Source organism: Anas acuta, chromosome 29 (genome assembly GCF_963932015.1).
Source record: "Anas acuta chromosome 29, bAnaAcu1.1, whole genome shotgun sequence".
In the NCBI taxonomy this organism is placed as follows: Eukaryota; Metazoa; Chordata; class Aves; order Anseriformes; family Anatidae; genus Anas; species Anas acuta.
The window spans coordinates 3,514,902-3,537,259 of record NC_089007.1 but is presented as its reverse complement, the minus strand read 5'-3'; the positions used below and the strand labels follow the sequence as shown (position 1 = coordinate 3,537,259).

Here is a 22,358-nt window from a genome sequence, read left to right as displayed (position 1 = left end):
TGGCACTAGGGCTGACAAAGGGTGACGCTGCCCCATATGGTTCAGAGGCAAAGGGACGAGTTCTAAGCTCTCAGCTGTAACGGGGTGGGATCGACTTTGTCTCAGTTCTGAAGTCTCCCACGCAGAACTCATGCGAGCTGGTTGCTGGGGGCTCATTTCATGGAAAGAAACCAACATTTCCATTGGGTGATTCATCTGACCAAACACAGACGCCTAATTTAGCATGAAATGCATCAAGCGCTAGACTCTCCTGACTGCATCAATTAGCTCTCTTCTGGCTCTACAGGCAGCCCGGGGCAGGGGTATTAGCGCAAATGGAGACATCGCCATGCAAGACGCCTGCATACACTCAGACGAATACACCCTGCCTGTCATCCCCGGGATTTGCAGACACTATTATCACACTGAATTTCTTCCTGTCTCCAGCACATGAAGAATTACAGGTCGCACGGCGCCACTGATCTCTGTGCTCTCATGGGGCACAATTCTAATAGCAACCTAAAAAAAAAAAAAAAAAAAAAAAAAAGGCAAAAATTAAAGACTGATGCAAAGAAAAAAGATAAGTGCCTTTGAGGAAGGGCATGAGCTGTCAGTTCCTTGCTAAAAGTGGAAAATGTCTCATCTAAGCTTGGCCACTTGACAGACCCAGGTTAGGTGGGATGGACAGCCCGCCATCCAAGCCCCAATCTCTAGCGAGGAAACACAGTTCGGTGGTTTATCTAAAGCGGCTAAGATTAGATGAGACAGAGCCCACCTCATCAGCTAGTTTTGCATCTGGGCATAATGTATTCACCACTGCGTGCTTGCAAATGCAATTTGGAAGGAAGGCCAGCCCAACGCCTCGAGCCCCTGCTGAGATGCTAGGCAGCTCCAGGGTCCTCCTTGGGGCACTTGTGATCCACAGCCAGAGTGACTCTGCTCAGCCTTCTTTTGGAGGCTGAGTGGAGGCCACCGTGTTATCCGGGGCTTTTCCCTCATGGCCACGACAGGGATGAGGCCGAGGTTTGGTGTCCCCTGATAGCAAGGCCAAGGAAGAGGCAAGAGCCTGGGATATCAGGGAGCAAAGGGCAGCGCGCCCCCCACTGCACCTCTCTCTGGCTTCAGGGGCGAACAGGAGCCTAAACCTGTTCAAAACCCTGACGTCAGCCAGGGTGACTTCTCCCACCTCAACCAAGGAAGCAGTAGACGACTGCCTAATTGCAACAGGAGAATAATTACCTTTTAGTGGACTGAATAATAGTGAGAAGAAAGGAAGGTGATACTGCCTCTTCCAGAAGACGGGCAGCACCGCTCCCCCTCGTGTTTGAGCCAACACCCAGGTGTTCTCAGCTATAATTTTGGAAAACCAAAGAGGAAAATGAAGGCTACATTTATTTTTTATTTTCTGTGTGGCTATGGCTGAATGGGTAAGCTGTAAAGATTTTGTCACAGTAACAAAGGGGAAAGGTTCATCTCATATGGTTTGCAAACTATTCATTAAGCCTTGTATTACAAGCTTTGAGAGGCTGGGAACATTTCCAGATAAGTGATTACTATTTTTCCTTCCTACTCTTTTTGTGACTGTTTGTTTTATGAATCGAAACAACATTCCCATTTTGAATCATGGCAAAATAGCAAAACCCACACTATTATTTTATTATTATTATTATTTTTGAACTTTTGCCAGCTATACAGTTTCATTACAAACATTTCAAAGGACTGTTTTGACTATTTTTCCAAGAAATATTTTTGCTCTTTTTTCTAATTGCAGTTATCTAAAACAAACTGCTGTTTCAGGCTGGGCATCTGGATTTTCTGTCATGTAAAAATACCCAGAGAAAGCATGTTGATAACTGGGAAAAGCTTCTGTTCAGTTCTTTTAGCAATTAGTAACTTAAAAATACCATTCCAGAAATTTCATTGTGTGAAATGTTTTGGTTTTTGTGTTTTGCCTGACCAGTACAAGCACTCTAACCCAAAGCCTACTACAGTCAAGGGGATGAAGAAGAAAATGGGAAGAAGCAAAGCCTCTGGGCTAAGAGCATGGTCCAGGTCCCCTCCATCACCCACGGGAACAGACAGGCAGTGTGGAGGGTGTCGTGCCCCCTCCAAAAAATGGTTATGGCCTTGGCCTACAGCAATTTAAAGACAGGGTTGACTCCATTCTTGCATCATGCAAAATCCTTCAAATGTCTCATCCTACTTTATAACCAGCATTTTCCATTTCTACTAACCTGGTTAGGGTGGACCTCTTCTGACATAAATTAATCTTCAAAAAGGACAGCCCTACCCCACTGACCCGCTCACCCTGAACCTCATTTACAGCCCCGGAAGGGTGACTCATGCCTCCCAGGGCAGCTTTGTGATAAATACACCCAGATAAGAACGTGGGAAGAGGAGGAAGAGGTGGGTCTGTTACAGGAACAGACCAAGGGAGAAAGTCATCCCCATTGTGCTCGTGTCAGTCTGCAGAGCCCTGCAGCACCAAGCGGACGAGGTGGCACAACCACAGCAGACAACCCAAAAAACACACTTTGCAGCAAATATTTGAGCAGGCAAACCGAGTGCCAGGCATTACACAAGGAAGTCCTTCAGACCAAGCTTGTCAGTCAAGCATTTTCACTTGCTCACTATTCTCCATGTGCATGTGATAGCAACTGTAATGTTTTTTCATGTCATAACCAAACATCGCTTACCTCTAGCCAAACCAAACCAAGCAGGTTCAAAGCCATTTATCTCATCCAACTGTGCCCAATGTAAGGGCTGTTTTCAAAGCATGCCACCAGCTGGGCTCTTTCCCTTCCTGCTCTGCCCTTTGCCCACAAGCAAAATGCCATTTTCTTCTCTCCTTACCTGGAACAAGCTGAAGATGCAGCCCCGGAGGTCCAGCACTTTGGGTCTTTGTTTCTGCCTTTTCTGCTGCTGGTGAGATAAAGGGACTTCAAACACGTGCAGCATCAGAGCATCAGTAGCAACAGCAATAAGTATACAATAAAATAAAATAAAATAAAATAAAATAAAATAAAATAAAATAAAATAAAATAAAATAAAATAAAGAATTCAATAGCTTTTCTGAAATCAGAACTTGCCTTTGATCTCTGTTCAAGTCTAAGGAGATCTCGGTGGTGGACAACAAATAGGCTGCAGAAGGTGTGAGAGCTTCACAGGACTGGCTTTAAAGATCCCAGAGGTTGTAGGGACCCTGGTGAGTGCAGCAAATTTGGATTTTATAGCAGTGAAGAAGCCTGCAGCGTGAGTCATGGTGAGGGTGATCCTGGAGATCCCATGAAAACAGCCAATGCACCAGTGTAGATGAAAGTTCCTGATATCAGGGAAGCTTCAGGGCCGAACAAGAGGACCATGAAACATGCAGCTAAAGAAACCTCAGCAGCCAATCTGCCTGCTATGCTAAGGTGGGAGCAGGAATTTTGCTTTATTCTGTTGTGAATACCTTACACAGCCAAACTGGGAAGTCCCCAGCCACATCAGAAAGAAATGGTTTGAAACATCTCACTTAAAAAAAAAAAAAAAAAAAAAAAAAAAAAAAAAAAAAAAGTTGACTTGTGTAATTTCACCTTTTTATCCCAGGTGTGAAAAAAAAACAATGTTTACACAGCTCAGAATTTCCTTGGGGGATAGAAGTTGCGTTTTTGTGGTCTGACAAAGCAGACGCAGATTTATTGCATTTTTTAACCATTACTCATTTTTAATCATTATCAGGGATCATTTGCATTTCTTTCTTTTTTTTTTTTTTTTTTCTTCAGATACCCAATTTTCACACAAGAGGTTTCCTTTCCCTTTTCTGCACCAAATGGGACGGCCTAGCTGTCTTCCTGATACGTTGCTTTCTCCTCTTTAATGAACACGCCACTGCCTATAATTATTACTACGTTATTATTATTGCTAGCACACGGGGCTGGCAGCCATGGGGTGCCTCGTGGCTGCACACACGGGAAATCCGAGGCCGTGTTTTCAGCCCCAGGAAGCGGATAGACACTTTGCACAGCAGGTGGGAACAAACGATACCCGAAGAGCCTGCCACAAAGCAGATTGTGGATAAATACAGGTAAGAAATTAGCCAGTAATTAGTCCCTCCTGTGAACACTCATTCCTCGCAGCCAGACGGCTCCACAATCCACACTACATTCAAAAGCAAGTTGTTTCTTGTGATGTGGTCAGTGTTACTAACAGGAGGGAGGGGAAGCTGGAAGTTGGAGATGTCGCTTGGAAAGGGATGGCTCAGGGTGGCAGCGAGATGTCCTGGCCCACGCTCAGCCTGGGGCTGGAGGATCCCCCAGCTCTGCGGGTGCCAGCTGCTGGGCTTTTTCCTGCCTCCACTTAATCAAACTGCTTTCCTTTTAAGCTGCTGTTGATGGAAAACTGTTCGTTTTCTTTTACTTCAGCTCAACAGCACCAGAGCAATGTGAATGGTGGCCCTTTCTGCTTGGTGGCTGAACCAAACTCCTGGGTGTGCTTTGACTCACCTGCCCCCAAACGTGTTTTGCTGCCTTTGGTCAGGATTTCTCTTCTACCACCCATGAGACACAAACAGCAGATGAGGAAATTCTCAGAGGCAGGGACTGTTTGTGGTGGAGCAGCGTGAGGAAGGAGGAGACGCAGATGAGTACGAGGCTGTTTCTTTTTCTTCCTGAAGTGTATTCAGGCCAGAGCAGCACAATAATATCTCCTTGCTATCAGCATGCCAGTGTTGCTCTCATAATTAATTTTTCTTATTAGGAGGCCAGATAATGCTTAAGAATTACTGCAGTGTCTTCAGAAGGTCTGCTCCTCTCCAAACACAGGCCAACAAGAGGCTGAGCTTCCCTTCTCCACTTTTTTGGTGTCAATGAGGTGGCCGGAGGAAGCTCCTAACCTCAGGCACCTCCGCCTGCAAGCCCAATTATAGGAAGCGCAGGGAAATGAAGGTTTCATCCATCCTGGAAACATCCTCATCTTTAGCATGGCTCGGTTTGGCATAGATAGAATTGGGTTTCGGAGCTGGAACAGCTACATATCCAAACTAGGCACTCACAGGGCTTGTGTTGCATGTGGGAACCGAAATCCCACAGACGTTCTCCAGGGCTCGGGTGGGTCGAGGCGCTGCCCACGCGCTGCGGTGGGGAATCCTCCGTCTCCACTCAGCGCTTGCTGGCTGTGCTCCAGCTCAGCAGGTTGGTTTTTATCCTTTTTCTGGATTAAAGGCAGCTCGGTCTGTTCCTCAACAGTGAGTCACTCCAGGTCGGACTTTAGCTGCAGGAAGAGGACTCACATTATACAATTAGTTCTGCATTTCCCCAAAAGTGATGCAAATGAGGGGGAATCGCTCCGGACTGCAACTTTTTGCAACCTTTGGGCACAAGCTTCGCAATGCCTCCATCACCGTGGAAATGGACAAGTGATGGGAGATGGACTCCATCAGAAACTGCAACACTGAGTAGGGCTCAGAGCAGAGTGGTACAAGGCTTTGCACCATGCACGAAGGACACACCAGCTACCGAATACCAGCACACAAGTATGACTGACAGTGCTGGAGGAGCCCAGACGTTGACCTTGGATAGGTCCTTAAGAAAAAACCACTGACAGATTTCTTGAAATGAGTTATTTTGCACAGCAGAAGGCAAATTAGCTCTGCTATTATTTCTGGGCAGTGACAGGTTGAAAATGCAAAGACAGCAGATAGATAGAAGGGTAAAGCATGGAAATATTTTGCATTCAGGGGTGCTTTTTCAGTTCTGGGGTGAAGGCAAGGGGACTCAGCATACCTGACGAACAGGGCCTGACCACTCGGCACCCGATTCCTCCAGTGCTGGAGACGAGCCCATGCGGTGCCCTGTAGCGCTCGGATGGTGGCAGTGATGAAGGGTGAGGGTGGGAAGGAGGTGCTGAAGCACAGCTGAGCAACAGGCAATTATGCCAAACCCAGTAGCCATCTCATAAGCAACTGCTTCTCTTTATCATATACTCTTGGAATAACTTGAAAGAAAGCCACTGGGACAGGGGATGACGTTTTGGGGACAGTCCGCCTCTGGTGTTTGTCAATCCATAATTGAAATGAGGACAAGGAAGCCGCAGTTGTCACACTCAGTAATTAGAGGGAAAGTTGAGCCACCCGTCCATCCTCTGCCAGGTGGCCTGTCTGCAGACAGGTATTTGCCATGCTGAGCAGCATGGTGACAGTGTTTGCAAAACTGCCCAGGGGAGAAACACCAACTGCTCTCTGCAGGAAGCCAAGGAGGAGCTGGGAGGCCAGGTGTGCAATTACTGGGATGTCTTGAGCACCAAGCTGGCTTCTGGTCATTGAGATTTCTACATGCAAGCCATTTCTGGATGGAGAACAAGAGAGACAGGTGCTAAACACTCCCTGGTATCACACACTGCGCCCAGCAGGTGGATTACCCCATAGGATATTCAACAAGAAAAAGCAACCACATAATAACAAGAACAAAGAGGATAACAAGGCAACACACCAATACGTGGACGTGGCTTCAAGAAATTACACTGGAGTTCCCCAAATGAATCTTCTCAGTGCATGAAACCCCACTGAGCTCAGGAGGAGCCTGGGTGCCTGATTCACGCAGGATCGTGGGGCACAGAGTCAGCCTGGCTGTGAAATGTGACCTGAACTTCTCAGGTCCCACTCCGTGCAGCTTCTGAAAGCCTTAATGATGTGATTTCTTTTATCCTCCAACAGAGGATGGCCAGGGTGTCCTTTCAGTACAGCCAAATAAAACGTGATTCACAGCAAGACTTGCTCTTTTCCATTTTTCTCTGCCTTTTTTAGCTTTCTTTTCCAGTTACTGAGTGCAGGGTTTTCTTGCAGCGCAGGTTCTCAAGTGCAGGGCAGTAGTCGGTGACAGATGCCCAGCTGGATTTCCAACTCAGTATGGGCACGAGAAAGAAACTGCTTCCTACAGTGGGAGATTTTGGTGAAGACGTTTAGGAACCCATCCCAGAAACAGATCGAATCGAGGCATGGTTTTGCCTCTCCAAAGGCACAGTGACCTGGCTCACCGAGGACGTAACTGCGAGAGCTCAGCTTTGGCAGGAGGGATCGCCAGTCCGGAGCGATAATCACTACCGTTGCTTGTCTTTATCTCCCTGGATGTGTGGTTTGCTAGCAATTCAGAGCACTCATCTCTGGAAATGGAGGTTACGAGCCCGTAGGCTCAGTAGGGAAATGAAGGCTGTGGTGCCCGATGCTGCAGCTGGCTGCTCTGCGGGGCAGAGCGCTGCAGGTTCAGGTACCCCTGGAGCAGGTAATGCTGAGCATTAGGGCTGCGATGAATAGAAGCTGGTTGCAGATTCCTCTAGGACAAATACTTCTCTTTATCATGTTTAGCCCAGGAGAGACAACCATAATACAGAGCTTATGCACCCAGCCACCACCTCTGGAATGACACATTGTGAGTTTTTTGCGTGCTGGTGGCAAAATGAATCACAAAAGTGACTCCAACCATTCATTAAGATAATAGGTACATCTTCTAGAAACTATACCTTCTGTAATCTCCTTAATCTGAGTGTCCATCTGGAAGGCTTTATGAATAGCTGGGTGCTTGTAAACACAGCATTGTTGTTCCTCCTGGTTCATATTTCTCCTTTTATTCTGCTGAGGCTGGCAGCCGACACAGGAACACCACCTCTGCTCCCGGATCATGCCCCCGTGGCCCTGCAAAGGGTGACTCCAAGTTTTTGCACTGGTGACTTTAGAAAACAATCTTTTGCTTGATGATACCAAGCTCTGTCATTAACTATTCATGGGGTCCATGCCTCTAGCTCCAGCTCGGTGACTTGTGAGTTCAGGTAAGAGGTCTCCCACACCAGGAGTGTGTTGCTTCTTCCACATTATCTCACCAGCCACATTGTTCTTACCAGGCCGCCGAGGGGTTGCTCTCTGCTGAACATGCTCCATGTCCCTCTCTGTAGAGTGATGCCTCCTGATTCGACACGGCACACGGAGATGGATTGTGCTGCTGATAAAAGCCTCGTGTTTTCTGCTGTGCTGCCAGTAAGCTGCACGCAATGTTTCTGTATCCGCTGTACTTCATTTTTCTGAAGAAACCTGTCTGCAAGTTTGCAAAATTAATTCTATTACATTAACCACACACACTGAACAGCTACCTTCTATGGTCTTTATGGTGCGCACACAGATTTACAGAGCTATTGATGGGAACTAGTTGAAATTCCGTGGCTGGATTTCCCTCCTCCCACACCCTCCCCTTTCACTCAGCTGCTGGAGGGCATCTCTGGAGTCCCCGGTTGGCTCCGTGCGTGAAGGAACATGCTTTCTGGTTAGAAAAGTTGGTATCGTAGAAGAGGCAACTGTCCCATGACACAGCAGGGCAGCATTTCCAACCCCAGCACAGCTGGTTTTCACCAGGAAGGCCCACCTTTCCCCAGAAGAACACTTCTGGTGCCAAACTCACGCCCTGCCCTTGGCATGCGGTTGCTCTCCCTCTGCAGGGGCAATTCCCAGTGCTACTCCTGGCTGTTGCGCTTTCATCATGACCCTGCCATACCAATTCCGCCCCATTACTCAGAGCCCTAATGATCCACCGAGCCCCGAGTGTTAGCACAAGGTTGGTTGGATGATGCAAAAGGGCCTCACAAATTCCTATGCAAAAGAGGAAAGTTACAAAGGAAGAGGGTGGACACCCGTGGTGTTTGGTACAAAACCTATTTGTCTCTTACAAAATTAGATGGTAAATAAGAACTATGAAGGAGAGTTTCTCAGCTTAGGTCACCCGGTAGCACCATCAAAATGGAGATTTTCAAAATCCAAACAGGCTGCCGTGTGCTGCTGCTGGCTGGCTGTTGAGTCACTGCTGCAACATTTCCAGCAAACACCCAGAAGTCACACAAGCTGTGTCCGAGAACTGCCTCCTGTGCCCAGCTTTCCCACCACACAAACAAAAACTTGCCCAGCACATGCCGAAGTTGCCCCGAATGAACCACCTGCTCTGCCCAAAAGGTTGCTCTCCATGGGGTCAGACATCACCCTTGGGAGCAATGCTCTCTTTTGCTTTGCTTGCTGCCACAAGACCCCAGCATCTTCCGAGGAACACCACTGACACGGGCGTTTATCACTGCTCACGTCCTCTTTCCAGCAGAAAGGCTGCAGAGGGAAGGTAAAAGTTTTGGCAAGGTTCTATTTGGCAGCCTGGCAAATAAAGATGGTGCACGTGGACAGTGACCACCACTGGCCTGCAAAGTATCTCAGCAATTACCTTGTCCATCTTTTTGCAGCAAAAATGCTATGCAATGGCCAGGGAAAAGCCAAGCTGAGGGCAAATAGCTGTTTCGGAGCAAGGTCAGGAGGATTGCTCCGATGGCCGGTGGCGATGGAAGATGCTCAGACCATGGCCTCTACCCGGGTCCCCACAAATCCACTGCCTGCTTTGATGTGGGAGAAGAATCAAGCTGCAGTTAAGCGAATGGGAGCAGCCATCTTCGGAGGGCTGGACCCATGAAACCAGAGGGAGATGTCCCAGGGGCCTCATTAGCCATCTTAATGGTGACTTCAATGTCCCTTTCGCAGGGAGCCACAAAAACTGCCCAGCTTGAAGGCAGGGAGGGAGGGCACCAGCTGAAAACACTGAGAGCACGGTCCAGCCCTGCCAGCCCCATTTTATCAGGAAAGGGTCTTAAAAAATTTGTTTTCTCACTGGGGTAGAGCAAGCTTGGATGGCTGGGTCGTTACAGCTGGAATCACACCAGGTTGGAAAGCCCCTTAGGCTCTCCTTACCCACACAAATGGCTTAACAGATCCCAATTTAGCAAGGCACTTAAACAGAACTAATTTATCCTAATGCTGGGTACATGTAAATCTCAAAGCCTTCAGTCTTATGGAAGCCACCACAGTTCAAGGCATGTTTAGGGCCGAGGACCTCAGGGGTTTCCCCTGTGTAAATTTAGGTGTAAGCTGCTGCTTTAAAGCCTTGCTGAATCCCATCAGCCTGAAAACTGTGGTTTCATCTCTGCCTTGTATCTTTACATGCATCTTTTTTTTGTTTAGGTGGGTTAGTCCCTCCCTGCTGCCCCTCCAATGTCACCAGACCCGCACTCAGCCAGGACAAAGCATGCAGACGAGAGAAAAAAAAAAAGTCTTTGCGAAGACAGCATTTACATCCGATTTCAGCTAGTGCCTGTGCGTGTGTGTGGCCGATGGAATGAAGGCGATTGCAATCCTGCTCTTCAGAAGACCAAATCACATCAGAGCGCTTCCTCCTTTGAAGTTTATGTAACCGGTGCTCAGGGCTTCCACCATGTGACTGCGCAGCAGCTTTGTGAAAGCTCAGCAGCTGCAAACCACAAGCGCTGCCCTGAACCGTCTCTCTCTGATGTGCAAGGCTGGGCACCTGGCAGCAGCCACTTCTTAGGGTGCGAGGAGGAGCCGAGGGTTGGAGCGCAGGTTTGGTGCTTTCCATCCGTGGGGAAGCAGCCTGGCAGCTCTTCGCGTGCAGGGAAGGATCTCAGGGCTGGCAGCTGGGGGAGGAAGGTGGACGGTTGTCCCACGAGTGGCATTTTCCCTGCTTTCCAACAAGACTGGGAGCATGAAGGGTCCACAGCCTTCAAACAGCGCGCACATCACCATGCGGCACAACGCCATGCGGATGATCCGAACCAGATCCAGGTTTCTCACAGCTGGAAAAACCAGCAAGTCGCTGCCCTCCGGGATTAAGGGCCCCGTCTTTCTTGCCATGCAAAGAAGCCGGAGCCTCCCTCTGCGCTCCTGCTGGATGGAGAGCTCCAAGCAGTGGCAGCACCCCGGTACCCCCAGCAGCACCCCAATGCCCCACCTCTGCCCTGCCACAGCAGCACCCAGCCAGCATTCAGGGCATGCAAGAAGCAAACTCCTTGTGCCAGGGGCTCTATGGCCTGGTTTCTGCCTATTTTGCAGCTTGCCCATGGTTATGCCCACCTAAGGTCACTTTGCATAGACCTACCTACGGCCAAGTGATGCTTTAGCCCAGCTGCGAGTGCCCTGATTCCAGGCAGTGCTCCAGGCTTGGCTTCAGACCAGTTGCCCTCCACAACGCTTGCACCAAAACTTCAGCACAAAATACATTCCTGAAATAATTCCACCTTTCACTTACTAGCAAGAGGCTCAGGTGCTTGGATTACCTTGGGCTGAATGACATGAAGACTGCAGTGCCCAAAAAGCTCATCTGCTTTCTCCAACTCATTCAATCTCATGAATGAAATTACATCTCATTGCAAGACTTGAATCGTAGTACACTCAGACCAATGCAGCAACAACAGAACTAGTACACAATTAAAAGTGCGTATGGTATTTTATAGTTCATTTCAAACCCCTCCCTCCCCCCCCCAGCATGAGATCTGAAAATAAATAAGAAGATCTTTACCGGGGAGACCCCACAAATATTATAAAATCAACATACTTCCTTTGTGTTATTTTTCATTCAAGAAAATCCGTTTCAAGTTTCTGATATCATTGCCTAGGAATCCTTCCAGAACCAGATAACTTTGTCCTAGCAAAGACACAGAACCTTCTGAAGGCAAGCTATGCAACCACTTGTGATTCTGTGATTAGACCCCTTTGTTAAGGCAAAAAATGCACTTTATTTGTTTCCAAGCAAATTCAAAAATCTTTTAAAGAATTTTAATTAAGAAGGTATGGTGCCTTCTCATTAACAGATATTACTAGAATAATTTAACGTTGAATAGGTGCGTCACAGGAATAAGAGGAAAAAAGTTCACTCTGGCTAACATTTCTCAACCTGTTTGTAACACTTCGCTTCACTTCTTTGTTACATCTCCAGCTATCACTTGCGTGAATTCGCCGCGCGCGCCACTCACATCACACCCAGATACTAAACACGATTATCCCCTTCCCTACGCATATAATTCAGCAATAAACACTCTGCATCTGCAGCGAAGCACTTCCCAGAAATGACATATTTCTGTTCCATGTATTCTAAGGGGCACAGCCCAGCCCAGCCAGACCAGCGCCCCGAACCCCATTCCCCGCAGCATCCCCCCCAAATTCGGCCTCGGCACCATCCCACATATGCTCCACCGGTGCAGCCACGACTGGCCCCACGAGGCTCCTCTCCTCCTATTTGGTTGCCAGCACATGGGGCTTCAACCGAGCCGCCTGCGAGAGCCGCAGCCATACCCATGGGAGGAAGAAACGAACGCTTACACGAACGCTCCCAATGGCGTCAGTGCCGCGCTGGGACAGATCCGCCTTCCTGCTCCCCGCCGTTGCTCAAGAGCCTGCCCTGAGCTGGCGAGAGACCCTGGAAGAGGCGGCATCGCCGCGACATTTTGCAGGAGGTCCCGAAACATAATTAAACGCTGTGGTGAAACCGAACCGTAAACAAGCCATGAATAAAAACTCCTTGAATTATTTTGCTAAACTATAATTACACAATAAGGAAGCAGATTAATTAAGTAAAATATAAGTCCTGAAACTGAAGCTTGCAAGCAAAGCAGTTTATTTTAATTTCCACATTATTTCATATGAGATAGAAGTGTTTGCTGTGGGTTTAAAATGTTGGAAGCCATTCCTTGCTGCCAGGCAGACCAAACCCAGTGGATAAATTAAATTTTTGCATCTCAGGCACCTCCTGAAATGTATATAAGGAGACGGGCCGTGCCTCAGAGAAGCCAAAGGAGAGCTCCTTCCTGCACCCTCCGCTCCTCTCTCGCTCCGCTGCGTCGCTGTGTCCGCTCCCCGGCCGCCATGAGTCGGCAGTGCTACACCTCCAGCTCCCTCCTGGGCAGACGGGGCTTCTCCTCCGCCTCTGCCGTCTGCGGCCTCGGCAGGGCCAACAGCAGCTCGGCCTCCGTCTGCCAGCCAGCGGGACGGCGCTGCGGGATCGGTGGCTTCAGCAGCCGGAGCGTCTGCGACCTGGGGAGAGGGCAAAGGATTTCCTTCGGCGGCAGCTGCCGCAGCGGGGTCTATGGCGGTGCCGGCGTGGGACGTTGCGGCGTGGCTTACGGCGGAGGCCGCTTTGGCGTGGGCACGGTCGTGGGGTTTGGTAACTGCGGAGGCTACGGGGGCCTGGGCAGCTTCAGAGGCCTTGGGGACGGCGTGGCGATGGGAGGCTACGGCGGCGGCATCGGCATCGGCCTCGGCGGAGGCCGCTCGGAGGGGATTCGGGGCGTCAGCATCCACCCGGAGCTCCTCAAGCCCCTCTGCGTGGGGGTCGACCCCGAGGAGTGCCAAGTGCGGACCCATGAGAAGGAGCAGATCAAGAACCTCAACAACCAGTTCGCCTGCTTCATCGACAAGGTGAGCCCCCGCTCTCCGGGCTGTCTCTAGGGACAAGCCAGTGGCTGCTTCGCCCGGCGCCCCCATGTCTTGTAATGGCTCTGGTAGACCACGCTCCCAACACGGAGACTGCTTGGATGTAAGCCTTGTTCCAAGGCAACCGCAACGGTATCTGACCTCCTGATGGTCACCAGCCTGCTAAATAGCTAGAACAGGAGCAGCTCCAGCAGTAAGCCAAAGCCTGGGAGAGAAGGGACGGAGACGCTGAAACGGTCTAGAAGGTCGTTCCCAGCCTAGATGATGCTGTGCTTCTAGGACATGTGTTGTCTTCAGTTCCTACCCTACTTCTATAAACTCCAGGGGACTTGTATTTTTTTACAGTTCACTTCATCTTGCAGAAGTAGGAAGATAGATGTCTGGCTAAAATGAGATGAACAACTTTATTTTTTCTGTCCCTCTACTCTGAGGGCAAAAGAGTTTTGCGATTTCCTAAACAAATGTAATTTCTTGTTGTTACCTTAGCAAAGCCTAAGGGTTTTTCATTGCTGTTTAGAGATTCATTATAGAAAATGATTTTTCAAAGAGCAGAGGAACCTTTGCTCCATCTGATCTTGATTTTCTTTGTGAGCTGTTCTGCAGCTGAAACAACCAAGCCCATGTAAGAGGAGCCACCCTACTTCCTCCCATTGAAAATGACTTATTCATGATACATAAAGGTTCCCAAGTACTAGAGAACTCTTTAATCTAGAAGTGAAAGGCATGATAAGTATCCGTGGTTAGAGCTTAAATCAGATACATTCAAATGAGCTCCTGGATGGCTCTTTTAGCACCAGGAAAGACTCATTACTCTAATCAGCCCATCAGAGGAGGCAGATGATCCTCCTCCAGCCGGTTGTCACAGGGAGGAGGCAGAGTTTGGCTGAAGCTTGCTTTGGTCAAAGAGATGATCAGGCTCAACACAGAGCAAATGCATGGATGTTGTTCAGCCTCGGGAGTCCTGGGTGGCACCGGGCTTAGCTGGGAGAAGATGCTCTTCTCACTCAGGCTGCTGAGAAATCAGCACTTAACCTTCAGCATTTCTGATTTTATTTTTATTTTTTCCTCCTGGAAGTGGAGGGACCTGAAGTGCCTTTGCCCAGGATGAGAGGCGTGGATGACTCTTGCATCTCTTCCTTCCCCAGGTCCGGCTGCTGGAGCAGCAGAACAAAGTGCTGACCACCAAGTGGGAGCTGCTGCAGCAGTACGTCCTGCCGGCCTCCAGGAGAAACCTGGAGCCTGTTTTCGAGAATTTCATCTGCAACCTGAGGAAGCAGCTGGAGTGTGTGCTGGGGGAGCGGGAGAGGCTGGAAAATGAGGAGCGGTGCCTGAGGGACCTGGTGCAGGAGTACAAGTGCAAGTAAGTAGCATGCAGAGAGAATATGGGGGTTGGGGTGTTGGCTGGCCTGGAGCAGACTTTTGGAGCGTGAAGCCAATGCAGCAGCAGCAGACAGCTCAAAAACTGGAGCACAGGGAGGGAGCAGGGCAGGGCACACCAGCACTGGGCTGGATTCTGTGCTGGGGTCCCACTGCTGCATCTCAGGTGCAAGTGATGCACTGGGAGAGCCCCCCCTGCAGTATTTCCTGAGGGTGAGAGACAGGGAACCTCTTTTCCTCTCCCTAGCACTCCTGCACTCCCCTGTGGTTTTGCTGTATCAAATCTCCCACGTCATCTGTGGCTCCCTCAAATCTCCTGCCCCCAGTGCCATCCATTCCCACAGATCCCTCAGCCCATTTGTTTTCACCCCACACTTTATCCACATAGTCTCCACTGGGGTTCGTTCCCTCTTCCCAGAGGAAATGTGGGAATTGTTTTTTTTAATCTAAGATGCAGATATTCCTTAATAGTTCCCTGTGTGCTGCACTAAGCCGTGAACGGTGGCTGGTGATGCACAACACGCATATAAGAGTAGTCTTCTCCAAAGACCTTACAGACAAGCCTCTCAGATGTTCTCTCTCACTGAGCCACCACCAAGGAGGTCAGACTCATCTTCTGAAAGTTCTTCCAGGTCCCAATTACATGGTCATTACACACCAGCTTTCCTTTTCATGGCACCTAGGAGTTTCACAGGTTGCTCAAGCTCCTGACCTCCCTTGGGGCACTTTGGCCACAGTCTCCCCATAAAGCTGAGAGCAGAGTCCTGGATGCTTCCAAAAAATCCTCACACGCAGCAGCAGGGCTAGAAGCAGCAAAGCAAGCCTTCAGCTTGGTACACGGTTTGGCATTTCTAGTGGTTTGGCCTGATTTACTGCCATCTCACACCAGCCACCGATACTGCTGGCGTGGGCTATTTAAAACTGCTGAACAAAGCTCAGCACAGAGGAAAAAAAAATAACAAGAAAGCAAAACTCTAATAGGAGGTACAAAGCAAACAGGGAGAGGCCCTGGTTTCAGTCACGCTTTCTGTGCTGGCTGCTTGGGTGGTGGGGATGGGACCATCGGGACCACCAGCCCACCCCTCTCCTTTCCTCCTGCAGATATGAAGATGAGATCAACAAGCGCACAGCTGCGGAGAATGAGTTTGTGGTGCTGAAGAAGGTGAGCTGTGCTATAGACAGCACCAGTGAGCTCAGATGAGGGTGGCTGGTGTGTATGCAAAACCTGGGCGTGGGGCCAGGGAGTGAAATGGAAAGCCATGGCACCATGGCACTGCCTGAACCCTCACTGCGCAGCCCCAAAATTGAGGCGACCCATCTGGGTCACCTGGAGAACCCTGCCAGGTTGTAAGCACGCATAAAGCAAAGCCAGGCAGCCTTAGAGGCTGGCCGTGGGGAGGCTTTTCCAAATCTAACAGAGAAAAGGGGCTTTGCCACAGTGGTTTTTTCTTCACCTCTTTTCACCAAATCCACGGTGTCTCTCCAGGATGTGGACTGTCTCTACCTGACCAAGGAGGAGCTGGAGGTGAGAGTGGGTCTCCTGCGGCAGCAGCTGGAGTTCCTGAAGTGCATCTATGCCGAGGTAAGAGCGCGCTCATTTGCTGCAGCAGACTCAACACAGGGAAAGGTGTCTTTTCTGAAAATCCTACAGGTGCATCCAAAAAAATCTATATCTCTTTATGTGTTTGGTAGCAATGCTGTTACACACGCTTTGGGCAGGCACAGGGTGGATTTGGTGGTCTCCTGACTGCAAAGGGAGGGACCTTTTGCATGAAAAAAGCCCCTATAATTCTCATCCAAACCATGCCTGGAGCCATGGAAACATCTCACTCTTGAAAACACAGATATTTTTAGCATTTCACTTTTTTAGCTTCTTAAGTCATAATACATTGGCTTTTGTCTAAAACATAGCAAGTTCCTAACAGAACACACAGGGGACACCGTGTTTGCTTTCCACCTTTTCTAACCAAACACTTCCCGGGAGTCTGCAGTGCCCAAAGCACTCACCCCGAGGGATGCACAGCCCACAGAACTGCTGACGCAGTCGGCAACACCGGGCTGCATCCAAGCGAGTTGCTCCACCAGGACTCCCCACCCTCCTTGGGGAATTACCTGCAGCAATCCCATATTGTGCCAACAACAGGTCCCAGCTGCCAGCTCTTGCTGGAAACCAGCCAGCCATCTGGAGGACCCCATGCTGGGCATTCATGGGACAACCTTCCCCAGCCATACATTTTCTCTCCAGACCTCCCCCACCCTTTGCTGGGTCACTGACCTGTGATGGATCTTGCAGGAGAGAGCTCAGCTGGATTGTCAGCTCTGTGACACCTCGGTCATCGTGCAAATGGACAACAGCCGCGACCTGGACATGGAGGGCATCATCAAAAGCGTTGAGTGCTGCTATGAGGAGATTGCCCAGAAGAGCAAGGCTGAAGTGGAGGCTTTCTACCAAACCAGAGTGAGTATCCACAGCACCGGCACAGATGGCAATGAAATCCCCTGGCCAACAGAACCCCGAGGACCATTTCTGTCCTCCATGAACCAACTTAAACCTACCCCATGGTGTGCATGCACTGTAGTTTGCTCAAGAGAATCATGCCAAAAGAAACAAAAAAAAAAACAAACCACCTAAAAATGTGTTTTACAAATTCTCCATCAAAACAGAACCTAGCAGATCGTGATGCTGCTTCAGAGAGGTCTCCTCTGTGCACACCCGCCAGGCACACCATCCCCTTCCCAAAGGGCAAGTGCTCAGGGCCCACACGGGGCTGTTGCCTTGTCCAGGCTGAGGTCACATCTGGGTGCTTACAAGGAGCACCAGCGTTGGTGCAGCTCTGGAGCATCCCCATCTTCCCTGGAAGGGGCGATTCAGGCGCTTAATGTCACCTTCTTCCTGCACCACAGCTGGAGGAGCTCCACAGCAGCCGTGGCAAGTTCTGTGATGACCTGAGAAACAACCAGAGCGAGATAGCCGAGCTGAACAGGATGATCCAGAAGCTGCAGTGCGAGTCGGATAACGTGAAGAAACAGGTAGGACAAAGGGCTGAGTGCATGGGTGTGCATCAAAGGGCTTCGTCCTCACCAGCTGCTAGCCTGCAAGGCTGCACAGAACCCCCTGCCCCCGCCTGAGTTTGCATTCGTAGCTTCTCATCTCGAGGCTGAAGATAGGCAAGGAGGAGTATTTATTTCCACCCAGCAGAAGCCACTTGTCTTGGCTAGAGCAGAAATGATGTTGGCTGCATGCTCCCTATGGGGTGCAGCCAACACATCCCTTACCTGTTATCCCAAAGAGCTTGGCCATAGCAGGGGTCCAGCCAAAATCTAGGCTCTGGCAGTTCCTAACTGAGAAACAAAGGGGATCAATGTGCAGCCCTGCAGAGATGCTCTCCATGTCACAGCCAAGCACCCTCTCATCTGTCACCGTTTGCAGATCGCAGCGCTGCAGACAGCCATCTGCGACGCTGAGCAGCGGGGCGACTGCGCCCTCAAGGATGCCCGGCAGAAGCTGATCGACCTGCAGACTGCTCTGCAGCAGGCCAAGGACAAGATGGCATGCTTGCTGAGGGACTACCAGGAGCTGCTGAACGTCAAGCTGGCCCTGGACATTGAGATTGCCACTTACAGGACGCTGCTGGAAGGAGAAGAGAGCAGGTAGGCGCCTCCTCAGCTGCAGCTTGCAGAGATGCCTGGCGAAACCCAGCAGGGGAGGCATGAGAAATGCTGGGTGGCTGCGGCTCCCCATGGGTGCAGAGCAGAACAATGTCCCTTTTCTCTCCCCATGAGTGCAGGGAGGAGCGTTGCTTCTGTTCCCTCCTCATCCTCCCAAGGCAGCTGGATCGCAGCACACCAGCCGTGCCATTCAGATCCCCCTTTTGCAGGACAAATGGATAGGGATGGGATATTCAGACATCCATGGGATTTAGGGGTCCAACCCCACAGTTGTTCAGCGAGCAATAGGGACACCCGGGTGCACAGAAAAGCCGAAAAACTTGCAGGGTTTCTAAGGAGGCAATAACTGGGTGGCATCTCCATTTGCTCATTTGTTTGGGGAGCATTTCCCTAAGCACATCTTTGAGACATTTCTTTTCCAACAGGATATGCACTGGCAACCCGGTGAGCGTAGGTAAGCCATCGAATCATCCCCTTCCTTCCCTTTTAAGCTTGTAAGTTTCCTTACGAGCCGGGCTTGAGCTGCTCCGGGAGTGACACGGGACCTGTTTTTCTCTCGCAGCCGTGGTCAGCGGCGGGGGCACGGTCGGGGAGTGCCGATCCCTATCTGGAATCGGAGGCAAATGCGCCGTCAAGACGGGAGGAGCCGGCGCGGGCTTGGGGGTGGTCTCCTCCTTCGGAGTCAGCAACGCCGGCTTTAGCACCCGCAGCGTGGACTGTCTCCCTCGGGTGGGGGGCGGCTTCGGGGCCAGGAGCGCGGTGAGCTGCGTGGGCCGGGAGGTGATCACCGGTGCCGAGGGGGTGCAGTGTGCCCCCGGCGTGGCCAACCTGGGGAACGTGGTGTGTGCCGGCGTGGAGCAGTGCAGCCCAGGAGCCGTCATCATCCCCGGCCCGGGGGTGTGCGGCGCCGGGAGCAGGTACAGCACAGCCGTGCGCGTGGTCAGAACAACCCGGTAGAGGTCCAGAAGGGCGACGCCGCAGCACATTTTAAAATAATCAGCATTTCTGCAATAAAACAGTATTCCCCTTCCTTCTGACAGCTGAAGCACACGAGCACACACTGCCCACACGCACGCAATTAGGTTGGTAGCTCTGCCGAAAACAGTTTGCATGATCACAACCCACCTTCTCTTTCACAGTCCTCCGGGGGGGGGGGGGGGGGGGGGGGGTAACCGACCCCCCAAGACCTCAGCCAGGTGAGATTTTCATTTCAGACAGGCTAGAGCTGTCTGCTCGCACCATCCTGGCTCTTTGCTCAACCCCTTTTCCACAGGGATTTTCTTTCCCTAACACAGCTATTGCAAAAGGATTAAAAATTTGGTCATCCCGATTTCAGAAAGAGAAGCCACATCTGAAATCGTCTAAGATGGAGCTGAAGCCATTATTTTGGCTTCTTTAATGACACCAGAAAATCCAATTTTTCCTGTTTATGAGAGGGTTGGTAATGGTTATGTAAATTGGTCCAAGTTGCTACACCAGGTTTGGTAGAGCAGATTTTAATTACACACCGACGAGCACCTTATATTTCTGTAGTTAAATGCATGCGTTGTTTTTCCTGTGTGTGTACTAGATAGACGGATTTAATGCTTTTAATGTGTAAGTGAACAGTTGATTATCCTTCGCTTACTCCAAACTTTCAGCTGTACCTTCAATAAACTACATGCATAATTCATGCTCTGCTTCATGGGTTTTATTTCCCTCCCTGCCCTTACAAAAGCAGGGATGTTTTCTCAGACATGAAACTCCACAAGGGTGGGGATTGTAGCTCAAAAGATGTGGAGTTTTAACAAAGTTTTCAGAGACTGTTTGCTCTCCTTCCTGATGCACTTTTGCATACCTTTATTCCATCCAGAGATGAGCGTGGTCACAAGGAAGTCTGGAAACTCAGCATTAAGCAGGGAATTTAACCTCTCATGAGATGCGCAGCTCCCTTGGGATCTCTGAGGCAGAACAAAAAGCAGCCAGGCCCCCATTTAAAGCAATCAGTGAAAACCAGCTCAGGTGGAAGCAAAAACCCAACCAACCAACCAAACAAACTGAAGCCCTCTCACAAGAGCAGGTTAATTTTCAAATGAAACAAAACTCTGCCTTTCCAAAATACAGCACCAGGCCCTCTCTCCTCGAACACCCACCTTCTGTCAAACACCCAAGCCTACACAAACATTGGGGGCCATGGGCTGCAGACAGGTGTCACCCACTGACACCAAGGAAGGCAGAATTCCTTCCAGGTGGCTGAGCTTCAGGTAAGGTCAGGTTGCCCCATCCTTTTTCTGTATGAGGGTCCCCAGTTTCTAAGGTGTGGAGACCCGCAGGAAGGTCTCTGCATCACGGCTGGAAAGGGTTTGCCGTGGTGGCTCTCACCACAGCTGGATGCGCAGCTGCCTGCCAGGAAAACCGTCCGCCCCCCACGGCTGCTTCCCTCCCACGGCTTGCCCAGGCACCACCAAAAGCCCCCAAGACATCTGCACTCCAAATTGCCCTTTGGAGAAATCTGTCTCTCTTCTCCCAGTCTGGAAGCAGCGCAGGGTGTGGGCAGGTTAATTTACCCCCTGAAAGGTGGACTGAGCAGTGGGTGTCACAATTTATTTCCCAACTTCCCGCTCCACTTCCTAGACTTTGCTGCTGACTCATGGCTCGTCTGCCCCATCCGACCACGTCTCGCTCCCTGATGGAGGAGCTCAGCCACCCTGCCGGGCTCAGCCTGCCCGTGCCAGTGCCATGGGGATGCACCCACCGCCGGTTCCTAGCAGCTGAGCATCCACCCCTGCTGCTCTCGTGGTGGGTTTGGGCTCCCTGCGTCTGCTGGGGGGTTTTTCGGACAGAAAGCACAAAGGTTTATGGGATGTGGTCACCTTGGAGCAGATTGCTAATTATGTTTTAACAAACAATACGGCTTAGCAGCACTGTCTGGGTTGGTGGGTGGTGAAATCCAAACAGATCATCCCTTGCCGAGAAGGCAAAACCCACCCACCTAACGAGGATGTCTTCCGAAACGGTTATCTTCAGCTTTTCTGTCTCATTGCATATGACTCGGACTTCATCTCATTTGTATGTAAATAACAAGCCGAAACACCCAACAAGAAGATGCCGGTGCCCTAACAGCTCATAATGTATTCTGATCACCTCCCTGCAAAACAGAGAGTGCACACCAATAACCAGACGGCTCCCCAGGGTACCAAAGTGGCCCAGCAGCTCTTGCATTTCTGGGAGAATGCCTTTAATCGTCCCTGCCCTTCTCAACTCCCCAGAATTGCAAAACTCATGGTTTTTGCTGCCTGCCTGGAGACATTCAAGTAGAACAGGTTGTTTTGGAGGAAAAAAAAAAAAAAAAAAGGCCAGCAGTCCAGATTGAGGACATTTTGGGGGTGGTTGGAGCTAAATCCCACTCAGCGTCATTCGGGATGTGCACCTCTGCTGTTTGGTGGAGACTCGCAGAGCTGATCCAAACGGACAGGTGTGAAAAGCCACATCTGCCCCTGGGTACGGAGCCCACAAATGCCAGCTCCTGCACACAATAAACAAGCCCAGTAAAGAAATGGTGCATCTCCCCCAGCCTCGCATACCTTGTGACAGCGGGCTGAAAGAAGACAAGTGTGGGAGCCTAAAATGACAATTCCCTCTTTCTTCTGGCAGCCCCACCCTTAATGCCATTATATTCATTCACCTCTAATATCTGATCAGAACTTGTTTGTCAGCTTCAGGACAATCTGCACTTACTGGGGTCAAGAAAGCATGAAGACAATCTCATTTTCCCATCGCACCTGGGCTTTGAATTTTATGCAAATAATGAAGACGTTCATGAATTTCAGGTAGCATCCCAGGTAGCTTCAGCCCAACATTCTTCCAGAGAGAAGCAAGCCGATGTGCACCAACCAGGAATTTCATACTGCAATGGGAAATTCAGTCTGAGTGACCCAGCTGTCCTGGTTTGAGCCTGACTGGCAGCATTTCTCCAGGGATCATCAGACATTTGATCTTCTGTAGTTGGTAGGACACGAAGCACCTGCTTAATTTTTCTTCCAGAGATGCCAGTGGGACTTTAGCTCATACTTAATGATTT

The 22,358-nt window shown here is 50.2% G+C and overlaps 1 protein-coding gene and 1 long non-coding RNA gene across 3 annotated transcripts in view; one reads left to right on the top strand and one right to left on the bottom strand.

Moving 5' to 3' along the window:
• The first annotated feature begins 12,685 nt into the window (after positions 1 to 12,685).
• On the top strand, positions 12,686 to 19,970 carry LOC137845935 (keratin, type II cytoskeletal 4-like). The gene is made up of 9 exons (XM_068663483.1): positions 12,686 to 13,237; positions 14,398 to 14,612; positions 15,731 to 15,791; positions 16,116 to 16,211; positions 16,923 to 17,087; positions 17,534 to 17,659; positions 18,060 to 18,280; positions 18,724 to 18,752; positions 18,861 to 19,970. Exons 1-9 carry the CDS (start codon positions 12,686 to 12,688, stop codon positions 19,253 to 19,255), a joined length of 1,860 nt encoding a protein of 619 aa, XP_068519584.1. The 3' UTR covers positions 19,256 to 19,970.
• Positions 14,609 to 22,358, bottom strand: part of LOC137845954 (uncharacterized) — a 44,674-nt gene continuing 36,924 nt past the window's right edge. The window contains exons 1-4 of one of the 2 annotated variants that reach the window (XR_011090335.1): positions 20,136 to 22,350; positions 17,439 to 17,575; positions 16,905 to 16,991; positions 14,609 to 16,230 (exon numbers count right to left, since the gene is read on the bottom strand). This is a non-coding gene — a long non-coding RNA (uncharacterized lncRNA). Of the gene's footprint in view, positions 16,231 to 16,904; positions 16,992 to 17,438; positions 17,576 to 20,135; positions 22,351 to 22,358 lie in introns of those variants that run through there. The other variant, XR_011090334.1, reaches the window with a different exon arrangement.

Coding starts and splice junctions, on each gene's coding strand:
- LOC137845935 (XM_068663483.1), top strand. CDS start 12,686: ATGAGTCGGCAGTGCTACACCTCCAGCTCCCTCCTGGGCAGACGGGGC. Junction 13,238..14,397: donor TCGCCTGCTTCATCGACAAG/GTGAGCCCCCGC, acceptor TTCCTTCCCCAG/GTCCGGCTGCTGGAGCAGCA. Junction 17,088..17,533: donor AGGCTTTCTACCAAACCAGA/GTGAGTATCCAC, acceptor CCTGCACCACAG/CTGGAGGAGCTCCACAGCAG.